Here is a 15,888-nt window from a genome sequence, read left to right on the forward strand (position 1 = left end):
AAAGTAATAAGGTCACTTTTAAAATGGCCTGACTCACACGGGCACCAGGTCCATTTGTCTGTGACCTTAATTAAAGATTTAGTACCATTCCTTTTCAGTCCTTGTCTTTCTGACAAGCAAATTAAAGTGTTTCCAATCTCAAGATGAGGACCACTGGGGTTTTTATCCTTCGGTCTGTCTTGAGCACAGGATACCCTCTAATGCTGGAGCTGCAATATCACTCGCTGCTACTTAAAGTCAGCACAGCACACAGTGGCGGTTATCCTCTTCATCCCGGGCTACCTGTCCCAGTGTTTACCAAATGATGACAAGGATATTGCCAGTGGTTCAGAGGATACGTGTCCATTAGGGGATGGATTTCTTTTATCTTTTTAATTGTACTTTTCACCAATTCAAGTCATTCATTCTACCTGATGCTGATTAAAGGCATACTATACAAAATTAAATGAGTAATTTATTACAAATAAAAGACAGGATTTTCTATCACACAGTAATGGATCATGAACTTCCTAGGGTGTGAGGGACAAAAACCCTTCTGTACATTGAAGGTCTGTGAAGGGTGTTCAGGAGAGTCTAGGATGGGCTCCGGGATGCTGCCCCAGCCCTGCTCCTTTCTCGTTGTTCCAATGGCAGCATGACATAACGAAATGTTTCTTCTTGACTCATTGGACTTTAGATCAAAATCTGCCCTTGTGGAAACCATTTCATAGCGTTATATTAAAGAATGGACTCTACACAATGTTGTCTCCTCCTCCAAGAGACAATAATAATAGTGTGTTCAGCAGCAGGACATGTCAGTACCATTCCTCTGGAAGGCAACTCCTCCGTGGGCAATGTTAAAGGCATAGGAGGAATAGTTACCCATCTAATATCCTTTCCTTCCCAGAATTCCCACCAGAAGTGGAGTCGCCTACACAGCCCCCCGGCTCTGAGGTTCTGCCTGGCCTGTTTAACCTTTTTCTTTTCTTTTGTCTCTTCCTTTTCAGCACTGGTCAGTGCCTAAGTTGGTACTTGGCCTTCCTTATTTTTTTTCTAATGATCCCTTCTCCCCACCCCTTGGTTGTTTGTGTACCATGTGGCCAACACCTGTGATGGATTAACTCAAACAGCACGGCCTCTCTTCTTTCTTCTCCACCTTTCCTTTCCCAATAGTTGCTTGGGTTTACAGCTTGTCACCTTGGGGTTCTTCTTTGAAAGGCTAAGAAAATTGCTGTCAAGCTTCACTTTGAGTTTGTTCTTAAAATCTGGTATTATCATGCCTAAGAGCTCCAAGGAGAGAACCCTCATTATTCTCTACCAATAGACCAACACTCTTGCCTTGGCCGCAGGCTACCTGGAGGCTCACAGCCTGTATCTCTCAGCTTCTTGCTCATTCCTTCCCTGGCTTGTACCTGGGGAGTCACTGTGTCCTCTCTCCTTTATGATTGCTCACCTCTGCAACATCTGCCTCCCCTATTGCTTCTTGTGCACAATCAGGGTAGAACCTCTGGCCCATCTGACACCATTTCACTCTGAAATCTGATTGCTTAATGACAAATGTACTCACTTGTCTAGTCTTTCTTCTAGATCCAGAGGATAAATAACAAACAAACTAGGATGGCTAAAAGAATATTCATCTTAAAAATCTTAAGGTCTTTGTACAACATTATTTTTAGTATTAGAGCATAAACTTTCTCTCCATATGATCAAGAATAGTGTGTGTGTGTGTGTGTGTGTGTGTGTGTGTGGCACCTGGGAATGGGGCAGGGGACAAGGGGAAAGTTTTTGGTGGCAGACAGTTCATGCTTCAACAGGAAAGCAATTTAAACAACTTATCCTCCTAAAGTCGTCCTCTCTACTTTTAAGTTCTCAAGATTTGATGGGATGTTTGCAGAGAGCCACCTCATTTCTCACATACCCTCTTCCCGAAGCATTTTCTTCAAGCTGTTTGGCCAGGCATTACAGGAACGCCCAGTCAACATGAAGCCCCACCCCCTCTTCTCTGAGGTTTTGAGCCTGAATAGGAACCTACTGGAAATATATCATTTTTGCATTTTACCTATGTGAAACATTTCCAAGAATAAACCCTTAAACTCTTGTCTAATAAAATAATTTTTGACTCTTTGATTTATCTATAAGCACCCTTCCAAAGAAGTCTTAACTTACAGACCCAGACACCAGCATTTCCCCAATAGGCAGGTGTTCAAACTTAATTAACAAGGAACTTGTATGGCTTTATAGAGAAGAGAAGTGGCTTTTTTGAGACTGAGTTCTGGGGGTCAGGACACAAACAAGGGATCTGAAGATGTGAAGTTTTGGCTGAAGCTGAGCTTTCCTTCTGCTGGTCTGGCTTGTGAGACCAAATCACTAAAGTGAGGCAGCAGAGTGCTCTCATAAATCACCCTGTCTTAAAATACTAATGGAAATTACGTGTGTTTTAATTAAAACAGCTTCTGCCTTGGGCTGAAGAGCATGTTTTTGAGATGCAGAGAAGGTAGGTTTCTAAAATTTCCTCAGATCTACTTAATAAAGTGATGTTTATCCATCCGGGGATTAGAAATGGCACATTGCTTCCTGGAGTGTTCTGAGGTTTCTAGAGTCTCAAGACTGTCTCTGGACACAGATGGAATCCGTCAGGGTCAGGGCACAGATGAAGACAGTGCTTATGGAATCATATGAGGGACACTGGCTGGGAGGTCCACTTCCTGGAGCGGAGGTGATGTTGCCCAGGAGCCTTTGCTCCCCCTGATCTAGTGGCTTGAGATGGGGAAATCACACATGCAGGCCCACAAGCATGTAGGTAAAATTACACTGAGAAAGTCTTATCGAGCCCTCCCTCTGCCTTTCAGGTCTGCCAGGAGACACAGCACAACACCAAACACAAATGTGTGGTGACTAAGATGTTTCCCGATCCTAAGCTGCAAAATTTACAGAGAGTTTTGAGGATGATTTCAGGTGAAGTCACTGTTATGGAGGCAGGGTCAAAGGTGTGACTCTCTGTTCAGTCCTTCAAGAACACCCAGCTGTGATTTCTGAGGTGGGTAAGAATGTGTGTCAGAGTTTCAAAGACAGTAAGTATGTACAGGTCTGGAAATCTACGGGTGCAGTCATTCATCAAGAATTCAGTCACGGGTTGAGTAAATGGAAAAGGAAGCTTACCAAGCCATGCATCACTCAAGATTGTGATCTATCTGACACAGTGAAGACTCCCTGCCCTTCATCCTCCTCACAGCTCTGCAGGTCTCCAAGTGAAAGTACAGTGTCTCACTAACTAAGATCTGGTGTGGAGAAGAGGGACTTGCAATCCTATGGACAACATTCCTACTTTCTCCATCCATCACCCATGCATTGATTTTGGTTAAATACGGAACATTTGGTTAAACACAGAACATTTGGTCAAACACGGAACATTTGGTTAAACATGGAACATTTTTTGTCATTCTTCAAATATTACTAGCAAGCTCTACGCAGTCTTTAGAATGGCCAAAAACTATATATATATTTTTTAATCTAAATATTTAAGATAAATTGGGGCAAGAAAGGAAAGTTAGGAAAGAGTATTGTAGACCTTCCCACTGAAATGTGTGATTCCAAACCTTCACAGGTGAAAGAACTGTAGAAGGTTTGCTGTTGAGAGAGACAGGGACTCACAGGTGAGAAGCGGCCCCTGTTTCATTCCAGATCTCATTCCCCTATGGAAGTGTGAGCTGCATATGGCCTGGTACACATGGAGGGACTGTGCTCTACTTGTGCCCATCTTTTAGGGACACATGGTGGGAAACAGTTCCTTGATGGCTTCAGAAAAAGCCTGGTCTGCCTTGCGCTTCCCTTGGTGGTGAGGGCAATGACCAAAGAGAAGCCCAACTAGCTGACAGAGCCAAAAGTTCAACCAAAGGAAGAATGGCTCATATAACATGACTGTACATTTGGACCAGCCTAGGAATAGCTGTGTTCTTGTGGCTTACAACAGTGGGGTGGACCAAGTAACCCTGTGGCAACACTCCAGGGTGTGTGTGTGTGTGTGTGTGTGTGTATGTGTGTGTGTGTGTGGTTTTACAAGTCAGAAGGCAGAGGCAAACGGGCTCTGGCTCATGAAGTGATGGAGAGGCTCTCCTCTTCGGCTCAGGGAGATGCACAAAAGTTAGAAGGATGCTGACAGCATCCCAGTCCTGGCCTGCCTGCCAGAGATGTGGCCAGGAGCCACCACCCAGGGGAGCCAAGGGAGGCACTCCATGGGCTCTGCTGACACACTGGGGATGCCGGGGCCTTGCCAACGCAGACGTTTTGGCAGTGACTGAGTCACACATGGGAAGTGTTATTTCCCACCCAATCTCATCTAAATCAGCAGGAGACTAAGTCGCTTAGAATCCTGGATTTGCACTGTTCTCCTGGGTTCCTGGGCTCTGGATAAATGCTGAACCAGGCACATCCCCCAGTCATTCTCTTTTCACTTCTGATCCTCAACCCTCCACCCCTCAGATCAACTCTTCAGAATAACTAACATGTGGTATTCATTCCTCCATGAACTCATTCAGCATATATATGTTGAGTGCCTCTTATGGGCATTAGAAAAGCTCCAGGCATTGTGGAACATCAAAATAAAAATAAATACAACTCAGGAATGGACCCTGATAGATTATCCAATCCCAAGGAGTCAGCTTTAAACACATATATGCATTAGCAACATTATCTGAATTTAGCAGGTATGTGTATACACATGTAGCAATAACAATAATATTGATTAATTAAATAAGATGTCAATAATTTGAGAGGGAGTAAGTGAGAGACATGGGAGGAATTGGAGGGGGAGAGGAAAATATAAATAAAGACAATGCTTGTGTATAAAATTCTTGAAACAAAATTTAAATTTCAAAATAATAAATAATTAAATACAACTCTATCCCTAACAGGATCCCTCCCTGCTTCAGGGAAGAGTGCAGTGTGAAAATCTGAAGATCACACAAAGGGTCACTTGAGTTAAGGAAAGAGTTTCCATCAGGGAGGAATACCTGAGCTGGGCTTCTAATGAAGTGGGAGGTCACGAGAGACAAGCTTACACATGCCTTAGGGCTTCTGTTCTGCTGGGTTTGGGCCCCCATTGGGAACTGTCCAAATGCTGACACGGGAGGCAAACTGGAAATGAAATGAGGCGGTACGGTCTGCCCTTTCCATGGAAGCCAATTACAGCATTCTTTTGAACAACCTTCATTACATAGGAGGATAATTAACACTTCTGAAAGTTGCCAAGTATATATGTACCTCGGCTACTAGCCATGCCATTAAGAACGATTCAGATCTATCTATAGCACAGTCGTCATCAGTTTGCAGAGAGGTACACATGACTGTTGGGACAGGCCAGTGAGATGAGTGGAGGCGGCTCTGCTCCTGAGCGCGATATCATTTGCTTCTCAGAAGATCTAAGGGGAGTGTGACTACTGCTCACTCAGCTTCCTGTAAGGGGGTCGTCTGAAGATGATCTATCCCCCGAGTGCAAATGTGGCTGTCTGCCCGCTCTCTTGCCAATTAAGAGACTAATCCAAGACAGCTGTAATTTAAACTGAAACCTCAGAACCAGTGATGGGAAAATCTGGATTCCTTCTGAAATTCTGAGAGCCTGCATGCATCTAGAACAGCTAAGGAGACAATGACCTAACTTTTTGATCATTTATCGACACAAAATCTTTTTCTTTGGTTAATGTTTTCTTTTTAGTTATTTGTTTTCTGAAATTGAGTATAAGATGATAGTTGGACAGGAAAAATCTATCTCAGCTATGCATTCAGCATATAGTTATCAAGTCCCTGTTGGGGGTCACATATAGTTCCAGGCACAAGGACTGCATCAGAATATAAAACAAGGCCTCCGCTCTTTATTAGCGCGTGCCCAAGTGGAGGGGGAAAGATGGGGAGGTCCTATCATTACATAGGGAGATCCTCAACATGTTGGGTTCCTGTCACAAGACGGCATTATAAGCTGAGAAGACTGTAAACATATGCATGCAGCACACCTAACTTACTGAACATCACAGTGCAACGCAGTGCATGGCAGAACGTGAGTTCTTTCCCCCACTGATCCAAGGCAGATTGGGAGCTGTCACTTAATGCCACGGCCCAGCGTTGAAAAAGAAGATTGCATGATGAACCACCAGCATGAGATAAAATGAAAATTCAAAAATTCAAAGCAGTTTCTTCTGGGTGCCTATGATCATAAAGTCGAAAGGCTCTAAGTGGAGTCATCTTAAATAGAGATCACTTCTATTAAAAATCAATCGGGGAAGGAGGTGGGCTGGGCTGATGGGTACTGTGCAGCACAGCTTCTCTCGGGAACGTGACATTTGCTGGGGTGAGGGCTGAGTGTGTGACACCCGCAGGAAGAGGATCTTTTAAGGTCACGAACCCAGATGAGGTCACCAAAACTTTCAGAGACAGTTGACAGAAAGGACAAAATGGCCACACTTGTCTTTCTTTGTGCGGTTGCCGTTGTACTTAGTTCAAAGCCATTGTTTTCAATGTACAAAGTGCTATGTAGCATTTCTCGGTACAAACAGTCACTTTGATACAATATTTAGAGTCAGCCAGTTGACAAGAGTCATGTGTGCTTTCTCCTAAACAGAATCTTAACAATTTGGTAAATTCTATTCTTCTCATTCACAAAAAAGCTACCGCTCTCATGAAGCCCGGGCTTCAGTGCTTTCAGCGCTGTTTCTGAATGGCCGCCTCCATTTCCTCCTTGGTGACATCTGATAGTAATGGCTTCATAGACAATTTGGAGCTTCAAGTGCTCCGAGCTCAGATGGACCACTGGATAACTGGCTTTACAGAATAAAAAGATGTCCGGGAGCTAGAAAGCCAATCAATACTTCAGTATTTTGTTATATATTAATCCACCAAAAGACATAAAACACGCAAGCGCACAATACCTAGTGTTTAGCATCTAGGCAGTAGACTGATTAGCTATCGATTTTTCCCTCTATGTTATAGAGAAGCTATGAGGCTTTTATTGGAAGGCCTGGTGCTGGTCCTGTCTGCAGTAGCTATTTAAGGAAAGGAAACATGTATATGCAGAGGGTCTTTTGACCTTTTGATTTACTAGCTTAGTTTAAATGTGCAAAGCACACTGAGTCTGCAAATACTAAAATTAAGCCCAAACTAAGTACAAATAACAAATTTGTAAGTTTACATCCTTCTTTATACTATATTATTAGGATAATGAGTGAGCGCACTTAGGAGACACTGACCCGAAGTCTGATTTTCTTCTGAGTAAATAAATGGCTGGAAACGCACACATACTTTGGTTCAGAGTGGAGGATCTGATGCACACTGGGAAATGGCACAGGAAAGGTTTCAGGTTCCTGGATCACTGAGCATTTATTCAAAGCATCCTGCCTGGTTCTTCAACTATCCAGGGAAAGAGTTTTGCCCGTTCATATCTCATGTCTCCAAACTGCCAAGTGGTACAGTAGGCTGCACCATGACTGTTGTGGTTGGTCCAGCTTCCTGCTGCTCAGATTCCAGATCCCATCTACTAACCACTGTCACCTGCTGCAATGCCTTTGGGTGAAAGCCGGTAAACTGCCCAGGAGCCATATGGGAAGCCCATGAGGAACTCTGCCATCTCCTCAGTTCCAGTGCCACCCTGTAACAGTGATCTATGGAGCTGGTGCCACTTCAGTTTCCAGACACCAAGCAGCCTTTGCCCTACACCTTCCCATTTATGGAGAGTCACAAGAAGGTCTCTCATCCTTCTACATGTCTGCATCTGCAGAGCCACCTTCCTTTACGCCTTTACTGAAAGCTTTTCTTTTATTTATTTTTTATTTTATTGAGCTCTACATTTTTCTCTGTTCCTCTTCCTGCCTCTTCCCTCCCCTTCAACACTGTCCTGTGGTCCCCATGCTCCCAGTTGCTCAGGAGATCTTGTCTTTTTCTACTTCCCATGTAGATCAGATCTATGTATATATCTCTCAGTGTCCTCATTGTTGTCTAGGTTCTCTGGGATTGTGATTTGTAGGCTGGTTTTCTTTGCTTTATGTCTAACAACCACTTATGAGTGAGTACATGTGATAATTGTCTTTCTAGGTCTGGGTTGCCTCACTCAATATGAAATTTTCTAGCTCCATCCATTTTCCTGCAAATTTCAAGATGTCATCATTTTTTTCTGCCATGTAGTACTCCATTGTATAAATACAACACATTTCCCTTGTCCATTCTTTGGTAGAGGGGCATTTAGGCTGTTTCCAGGTTCTGTCTAAGCTGAGCACATGTCCTTGTGTTACGATTGAGCATCCTTTGGATATATACCCAAAAGTGGTATTGCTGGGTCTTGAGAGGTTGTTTCATAATTTTCAGAGAAATCACCATACTGATATTCAAAGATGCTGTACCAGCTTGCACTCCCACCAGCAATGCAGATGCAGGAGTGTTCCCTTCAGCTCACAACCTCTCCAGCATAAGTTGTCATCAGTGTTTTTGATCTTGGCCATTCTTAAGGTGTAAGATGGAATCTCAGAGTTGTTTTGATTTGCATTTCTCTGATGACTAAGGATGTTGAACATTTCCTTAAGTGTCTTTCAGCAATTTTAGATACCTCTGTTGAGAGTTCTCTGTTTAGGTCTGTACTCCATTTTTTAAAAAAATATATTATCTGTTCTTTTGATGACCAATTTCTTGAGTTCCTTGTATATTTTGGAGATCAGTCCTCTGCCTGATGTGGGGTTGGTGAAGATCTTTTCCCATTCTGCAGGCTGTTGTTTTGTCTTGTTGACCGTCTTCTTTGCTTTACAGAAGCTTTTAGGTCTGAAAGCTTTTTTTTATCAGCCACTTCCAACTTAACCTCATTTAAAACAATGGCTGTAAAGTGGAAAAGTTGCATACAGGGGCATGAAAATGAGCCCTATCTCCATCAATATATAAAACTAAGCTCAAAATATATTACATAGTTAAATGTGAAATTGCATGATGTTTTAAAGTAAGTGTATAGGGGAAAGCTGGCCTGGGCATTAGTTTTTCCAGATCTGACTCCAAAAGCTCAGCAAGAAAACTCAAAACACACATGCCAGATTGCACTGAGCTACAAAAGCCCTGCTAAGAACGGGAATGATTGACACCACCTGTGGGTTGAGATGAAATGTCTCAAAGCCCACACCTGACAAGGGGTTAATACTGAAGCACACCCAAAATCAACCCCAATGGCGAGAAAACAGCTCATTTCAAAACTGAGCAAAGGCTATGACTAGACGTGTCTCAAAAGGAGACATACAGATGACCAAGGCATAGTTGAGAACATACTCAGTATGACTGATCATCATGGGAATGAAGATTAAACTACAGCGAGACATCACCTCACACCTGTCAAGATAGCTTCTACAAAATGAAAGTGGGAAGAGGGAACTTTTCTTCGTGTCTTGATGGTGGGATTGTAAATTAGCACAGACATCGTGGACAATGTTATGGAAGTTACATTAAAAAACAGAATAGAATTACCATATGATCCAGCAATTCAATTTCTGGGTACATATGCACAACCTTTTCATGAATGGCTGAGTGCATAAAAAAAGTGGGGAATCCAATATATTGATCCTGAGACTTAAACTGAAAGGAAATGATGACATTAATGACAACATGGATGGAATTGTGGGCCACCCATGGCAAGGGAAATATACATGTAGAATATAAAATGAATGAACCCTTAGAAGCAAGAGCAGAATGTTGGTTACCAGAGGAGGCTGCAAGCTGGGAGACGTAGATTGATATTGGTCAAAGGGTAAAATTAAAAGAAAATCCAGATTTAAAAAGAATTTTTATTTTTAATTACAGAGTAATGTTGCAAATGTTCTATTATAAATAAATATTGATTCCAGCATGGTGGTTCAGGTCTATAACCCTAGCACTAGGGAGGCCGAGGTAGAGTGTTTATAACTTCGAGGCTAGCCTTGGCTATTAAACCCACCCAAAGGCAGCATGTGCTGTATGTGGAGACCTTGACAAAGCTAGTGAGGTACTATGTTAACTGTCACTTGATTTGACTATTCCACATTTTGTGTGTGCTAATGCCACTTTGCGATCTAATTATACAATTATAATTTATTAATGCATGATAAAATAACCCACAACCATTCCAAGAATCATACACTGATGGAGGTGGGTCATCTTTCTATCTGTTGTTTCATTGGTTAAGTAATAAAGAAACTGCCTTGGCCCCTTTAATAGGACAGAAAATTAGGTGGGTGGAGTAAACAGATAGAATGCTGGGAAAAAGAAGCCGAGTCAGGAGTCGCCATGATTCTCCCACTCCAGACAGACGCAGGTTAAGATCCTCCCTGGTAAGCCAGCTCGTGGTACTACACAGAATATTAGAAATGGGTTAGATCAATATGTAGGAGCTAGCCAATAAGAGGCTGGAGCTAATGGGCCAGGCAGTGTTTAAAAGAATACAGTTTCCGTGTAATTATTTCGGGGCATAAGCTAGCCATGTGGGCGGCCGGGTGCCGGGGACGCAGCCCCGCCGCTCCTATTACAACAACACAAGACATATAAGCTCATACATTCCCCGAATCTACATATAAGAAACATCTGGATCATGGGAGTCCACTGGCTTGGTGGCCACCACAGTTGGAGCAAGAGAGTCTGCTTCTTGAGTACAGGTTTCTTTTGGGATGAGGACAATGTTTTGAAATGAAGAGGTGGCAATTATATGGCATTAGAAAAACACCTAATGCCATGAACTTGCACATTTTAAAATGGCTAAGTAGTTACGTAAATTTACACACAACTGAAAAAGAATCGCAAGCTCATCAAGGACAGTCTTCTTTACCATTTCCCCCAAAGAACACTTCTAGGCATGTGATTCATTTATTTGTTTTAGTTCTTGTACAGAGTATCCCAAGGCTTCCTGTCTGTTTCACTCATTGGGATAACTCTCTGGACCTAGATCAGGCCTGGAACTAATAGAAGAGGCACATACATATTTTACCCCTTTAATGCCCCCCTTAATAAAAGATCTCTGACATTTCTTAGGGGAGATTTTTTCATTTTAAGTAGGATAAAAATAGATAACCAATACAGGAAGAGGTACCCAAACATATAAATGAATGAGAACAGAGAGAGGGAGAAAAGGAGCAGGAACCCTATCAGGCTTCCTAATTTCACCAAGCAAGAGGCAAACAAACAGCACAGAGAGCTTCGAAATATTGGGAGGACAGGATCAAACATGAAGCGCAGAGTTCACTTTCCATTTGCAAGGACTAGAAACCACATTTCCTTTAAATTCTCAAGGATCAACCAGTGCATCGATCGAAACAGGAGAGTGGGAAACACACAAAGCTCCTAATAAACACAATTCTTAGACACACATATGCTCTCAAAGGGAATTCAGCCCACACATGCCTGTGCAAAAAACTGGGACACTGAGTGAGAGAACGTACCGATGAGCTCCTTATTTCTGACATCCAAGGCCATGTTCCGGAGCGCCGTGGCCACTGCACACACTACACGGTCGTTGTCTATTCGGAGGAGCTCCACAAGGATGGGCAGGCCTTTCTCTTTCCGGACAGCGGCTCGGATATAGACGGACCACTGCCAAAAGAGGGAAGGCAAAGGAGATCAGAAACAGAGGTGAGAAGCCCTATAAAGCCGACAGCTCTGAGGGTCGCCAGGCGGCTGTTCTGTTCGCAGGAGCCAAAAAGGTTGACTTGCCATGACCTAGCTGCAGAACAGGCTGAGTAGGTTAGACATGCACTGGGAGGTTCCAGGGTCGCTCCATGGACCACAGTTCCTTTCTATGGTGGCAGTGTTTTCGGTATGGGGGGGGCGAAAGCCACCAACAGGATGTGCACGTGATGCTGTACAATGTGGAGGTTTGGGGTGGGCAGAGCTGACCACTTAGATATTAGAGAAATTAAGAAAGAACTACCACACGCAGCAAGTGGTGTGGGATGCATACAGGTGGTCTTTGAAGAGCTCTGAGGTGGCCCATAGAGATCAACCGCCCCATGCATGCAAGGGAGGGGACTCTTTGTTCACCAAAGGAGAAGAAATAAGTAGAAAACAGAGTATGGGACTGGGGAGAGGAAATAGGACCTTGGGAAGCAAGAGTGAGAATGATAACACTTTGTGAAATAAGAACATTAAGATAAAAATGTATTATTTCCAGGGCTATCATCAGATGTCCTATTTTTTAAAGACATGATTTGTTTTGGTTTGGGGCTGGTGCCCTTGTTGGGCAGATAAAGCCCCCGGTCTCAGTCATTTAACAAAATGCAGGTAGCCTGAGCCTTGTAGACATGCACACATGTTTTGTACTGTTCCATAGAGTTCCAGAGACAGCTGTGAGGAAAGACTGACTGTCAGGGTTTGATGGGTGGCAATTCCATTTATGATCTGGAAAAAATACATTCAGGAGAAAGGATTTGGATTTGGAGGGAACCAGTCCTTCCCTGCCCCTCCCCCCACCAGGCCCACTCCAGCCCCCCAATCCCCCACAGGGACAGGCACCCCAGAGCTGGCTCTCACCTGTGGCAGGCAGGGAGCCCCCTCTGGCAGTGAACGTAGGGCATACGCCATGCCTGCCACATCCTCAGCCCAGCCCTGCATGAAATATGAGATTTAAAAAAAAAACAAACAACTTCATCCCGTCCTATGTTAGAAATCACATTCACATTCTTTTCAACACCATCATCCAGGAAGGCAAGCTTCTCTTCTCCTCTCTGTGCCTGTGGAAGAGGCACGCAGTAAACTCACCATGGCACCTCTCAGCCAATCCAATGGCCCCACGGACAGAAGCCAAGGGACCAACATTCAGGAGCCCAGTCGACAATGGAGAAACACCAAGGTCTGGGAACCACTAAGTTAGACCGTGTTGCGCGGCTCTGACACCAGCTCCCAGAAGGGAGTGCTCCTCCTGGCATCAAGTGCCCACTTCCACATGTGCGTTTGCTCCCCACATAGAAATAGCGCCTCCTCTAGACACACTGCTTTATCTGTCCAGTGTCTAGCACCCAACCCCGAAAGGACTGAAGCCTAAGCTTATGCAGCTGCTTACAGTTGGCCTCGTCTATAAAATTAGGAGAGAACCTGGAGTTAAGACAATGGGATTCAGAGTTTGTATCAACAAATAGGAATTAAAAAGTGCACATTAATACTAAATAATACTGGGATACTTTTGTCCTGAAAGACCATTGCAAACAGTTCCTGGCACCCTAAGCACAGGCCTTAGAGATGGCTCTCTTTCCACTACCAAGCTTTCCAGGTCCTATGCTCTTGGCTTATACAGTTGAGGTCTCTTCTAATTCCCGAAAACACAGGAATATCAGCATCATCACCTTATCAGTAGGGATATTTAAACATAAAATATTAAATAACCTTATCACAAGAGATACCCTTGGCCCTGAATCTGCGTCTCCTTTGGCTGAAGATTTCATGCTCTCCCTCTTTGCTGCTGTTGCTCCTCCTGACCAGGTAATCTACGATCAGCCTTCAAACTCTGGTTTACCCTTGACCTCTGTCTTCCACACTGCTACATCTGTAACGCCCCTAAACGTGACAGCTATGACATTCATGGAAGGTCTAGTACTACACTCACTTCCCCTACGATGGATGGAAAGATGGCCTCGTAAGTGGAGAACTGAGAGAGTCCCTTTAACTCTGATGGGAATGCGAGAGGAAACAAAGCAAAACTCAACCGAAAGGTGGCCATGCAGACTTCCAGTGTGTATGAGTTCCACACATCCGTCTTGCGATATGAAAAGTGACAGCCTGACAATGGATTTGGCACTCAAGTGATCTAAGAGCAGAATTTTCTTGTTTTTGGAACTTTTGGCTTTTTGTGTGTGTGTACATGCATGTGTGTTGTGGTGTATGTGTGTGTGCATGCATGTGTGTTGGGGGGGTGTCTTCTCATATCACCACAGTCTAAAGCCTGCCGTATTCATCATATTCAAAGGGTGCTGCAAATTTGTATGAGTTTTTCTAGGTTTTCCAAGAGAGGGGGTCAGAATGTTTTCAGGCCATCAGCCAGGGAGTGTGCTGGAAACCCATGAGTTACCCAGGAAGGAATTAAAAGAACAGAAGGCATAATGGAGATACAGATGCCTGGGAACTGTGGAATGCTTCACATGTGCAAGTCATATAGAAGCAGGAAGCTCACACAGCGTTCCAGAAGAGAATGGAGCTGCTTCTCCTTAAGTGCGGTTTGTGTCAGAAAAGGGTCGCTTTTGTGTACATGGAATGAGACAGTACTTCAGAGAATAAACATTGTGTTCTTCTTTTTTCTCCTGGGCAGAATTTGGGTCATTGTTCGGCTCCACAAGATGTTGTCAGAATGGGACAAAGATGAAAAAGCAAACGGTTGTTTTTAAGGCCAGCACACCAGTTAAAGCTTGGATAGATCGAAAGGGGATGAGAAGGAGCAGAAAACGTGCACTTTTCAGAGTCCACACAGAGTCTCCACACTGGCGTGGGGCGCATCATGGGAAGATGTCAGAGATGCAACAGTACTTTGTGAGCTCTCGTCACGATGCTGGAGTGTCCAGGTGCAAGCCGCTGATATGGGTGAGGGCGTGGTGTTACTTTCTCCCTCCTCCTCAACCAAGATGGCAGAATGGGGAGTCAACGAATGACTTTTCTTACTGGACTACAGAAGAGGCCAAAAACTAACTAGTGAAGTTTTCAAGACATCCTGGAGGGATCCATGAAGAATGAATGGCTTCTTGACCCCAGTGTCACCAGGGTAGCCCTGAGGGCTTCTATGGGTTGAGTGTGAAGGAGAAAAGAGCCACAGATAAGAACTACAGAGGAGTTCCTTGGCTAGGAAGTAGGTGACACATAAGAATGGTTAGCATGGAGGAGATATGGCTGTACCCAAGGATGCTCAACAGTGAGACAAGGTTGAGAGAGTACAGCAAAGCAGAGGTGGTTCAGCCACTGACCCTCACACCATTATGTGCCCCAGACAGGAGGCACTGGAGGATAAGGTTGACTCCAGACAGAGAAACAGGATCAGTGCAGGATCCAATCCCTACCCATCTACAGAGTTTCGCTCACAGAACCCAAGGTCAGCATCACCTCGACGTTAGCAGATGAGGGATGCCAACATGGGAAAGCTGCCCTTTGCTGAGTTTGCCTATAAAGGTTTAGATGGTTGTTTTACCACTTTTGTTGTTTTAGGCAAAATGAAGCTCAGAGACGAACCTAAAAAGAACTATCCAGGACAGAGTTATTTGTGTCTAATAAATTTCCTTACTCGGAGGAATTCAAAGATCAGGTAAAGTCAGTATTTTGTTTTAATTCTTTAAATCTAAGCTGCCTAATTCAATTGTGGATTTCCTGGGACTTAATTTTAAAATATCAGCCAGAATAAAACATAAATGATGGCTATGATAACTCTAAAAATTATCCCACATTAAAATGAAGTAATTCCACTAAAGCTGATTTATATAGGTAAGAGGTAATTTCCCTAGGTTACTCCTCCCCTCACCTTGAAATCCTAATACTGCACTAAATAACTGAAGATAGTGTTTTCCATTAAGAACAAAATAGTCTCTTTTGAAGCTGAACCCAAGAGTGCTAAAATTCTGAACTGATGAATTTGCTCGTCCTTACCTTTTCTGTTGCTTTAGTAGTACAGTCATTAGCTATTAAAAATCTTATGTTAAATGACAGACATTTCTCCATTGGAATTACTAAAGTAGACACTTTCCCACTTTATCTCTTGACATGGTAAAGAAATGTCCCATTTTAAAACCTAATAATTTAAAATAAAATTTAATACTCACCCCCATGCATGATAAGTGCCCAGTTTATTCTTTTTTAAAACATGGTTTCTGGGGATTGAAGTCAGGTTCTCATACTTGCAGGGCAAGTACCTTACCAACTCATTTCTCTCAGCCCATAATTTAATGTTTCAGAAGTATTCTA

The 15,888-nt window shown here is 43.5% G+C and overlaps 1 protein-coding gene across 3 annotated transcripts in view; it reads right to left on the bottom strand.

The window, feature by feature from the left end:
* The window catches only part of Ctnnd2 (catenin delta 2), a 727,532-nt gene that overhangs the window by 71,304 nt on the left and 640,340 nt on the right, over nucleotides 1-15,888 (bottom strand). For 2 of the 3 annotated variants that reach the window (XM_057789656.1, XM_057789658.1), the window contains 2 exons: nucleotides 12,487-12,561; nucleotides 11,400-11,550 (listed from right to left, as the gene is read on the bottom strand). In XM_057789656.1, the coding sequence (XP_057645639.1) occupies nucleotides 11,400-11,550; nucleotides 12,487-12,561 (226 nt within the window). The remainder of the gene's footprint in view (nucleotides 1-11,399; nucleotides 11,551-12,486; nucleotides 12,562-15,888) is intronic. The other variant, XM_057789657.1, reaches the window with a different exon arrangement.

Source organism: Chionomys nivalis, chromosome 15, assembly GCF_950005125.1.
Source record: "Chionomys nivalis chromosome 15, mChiNiv1.1, whole genome shotgun sequence".
Lineage (NCBI taxonomy): Eukaryota > Metazoa > Chordata > Mammalia > Rodentia > Cricetidae > Chionomys > Chionomys nivalis.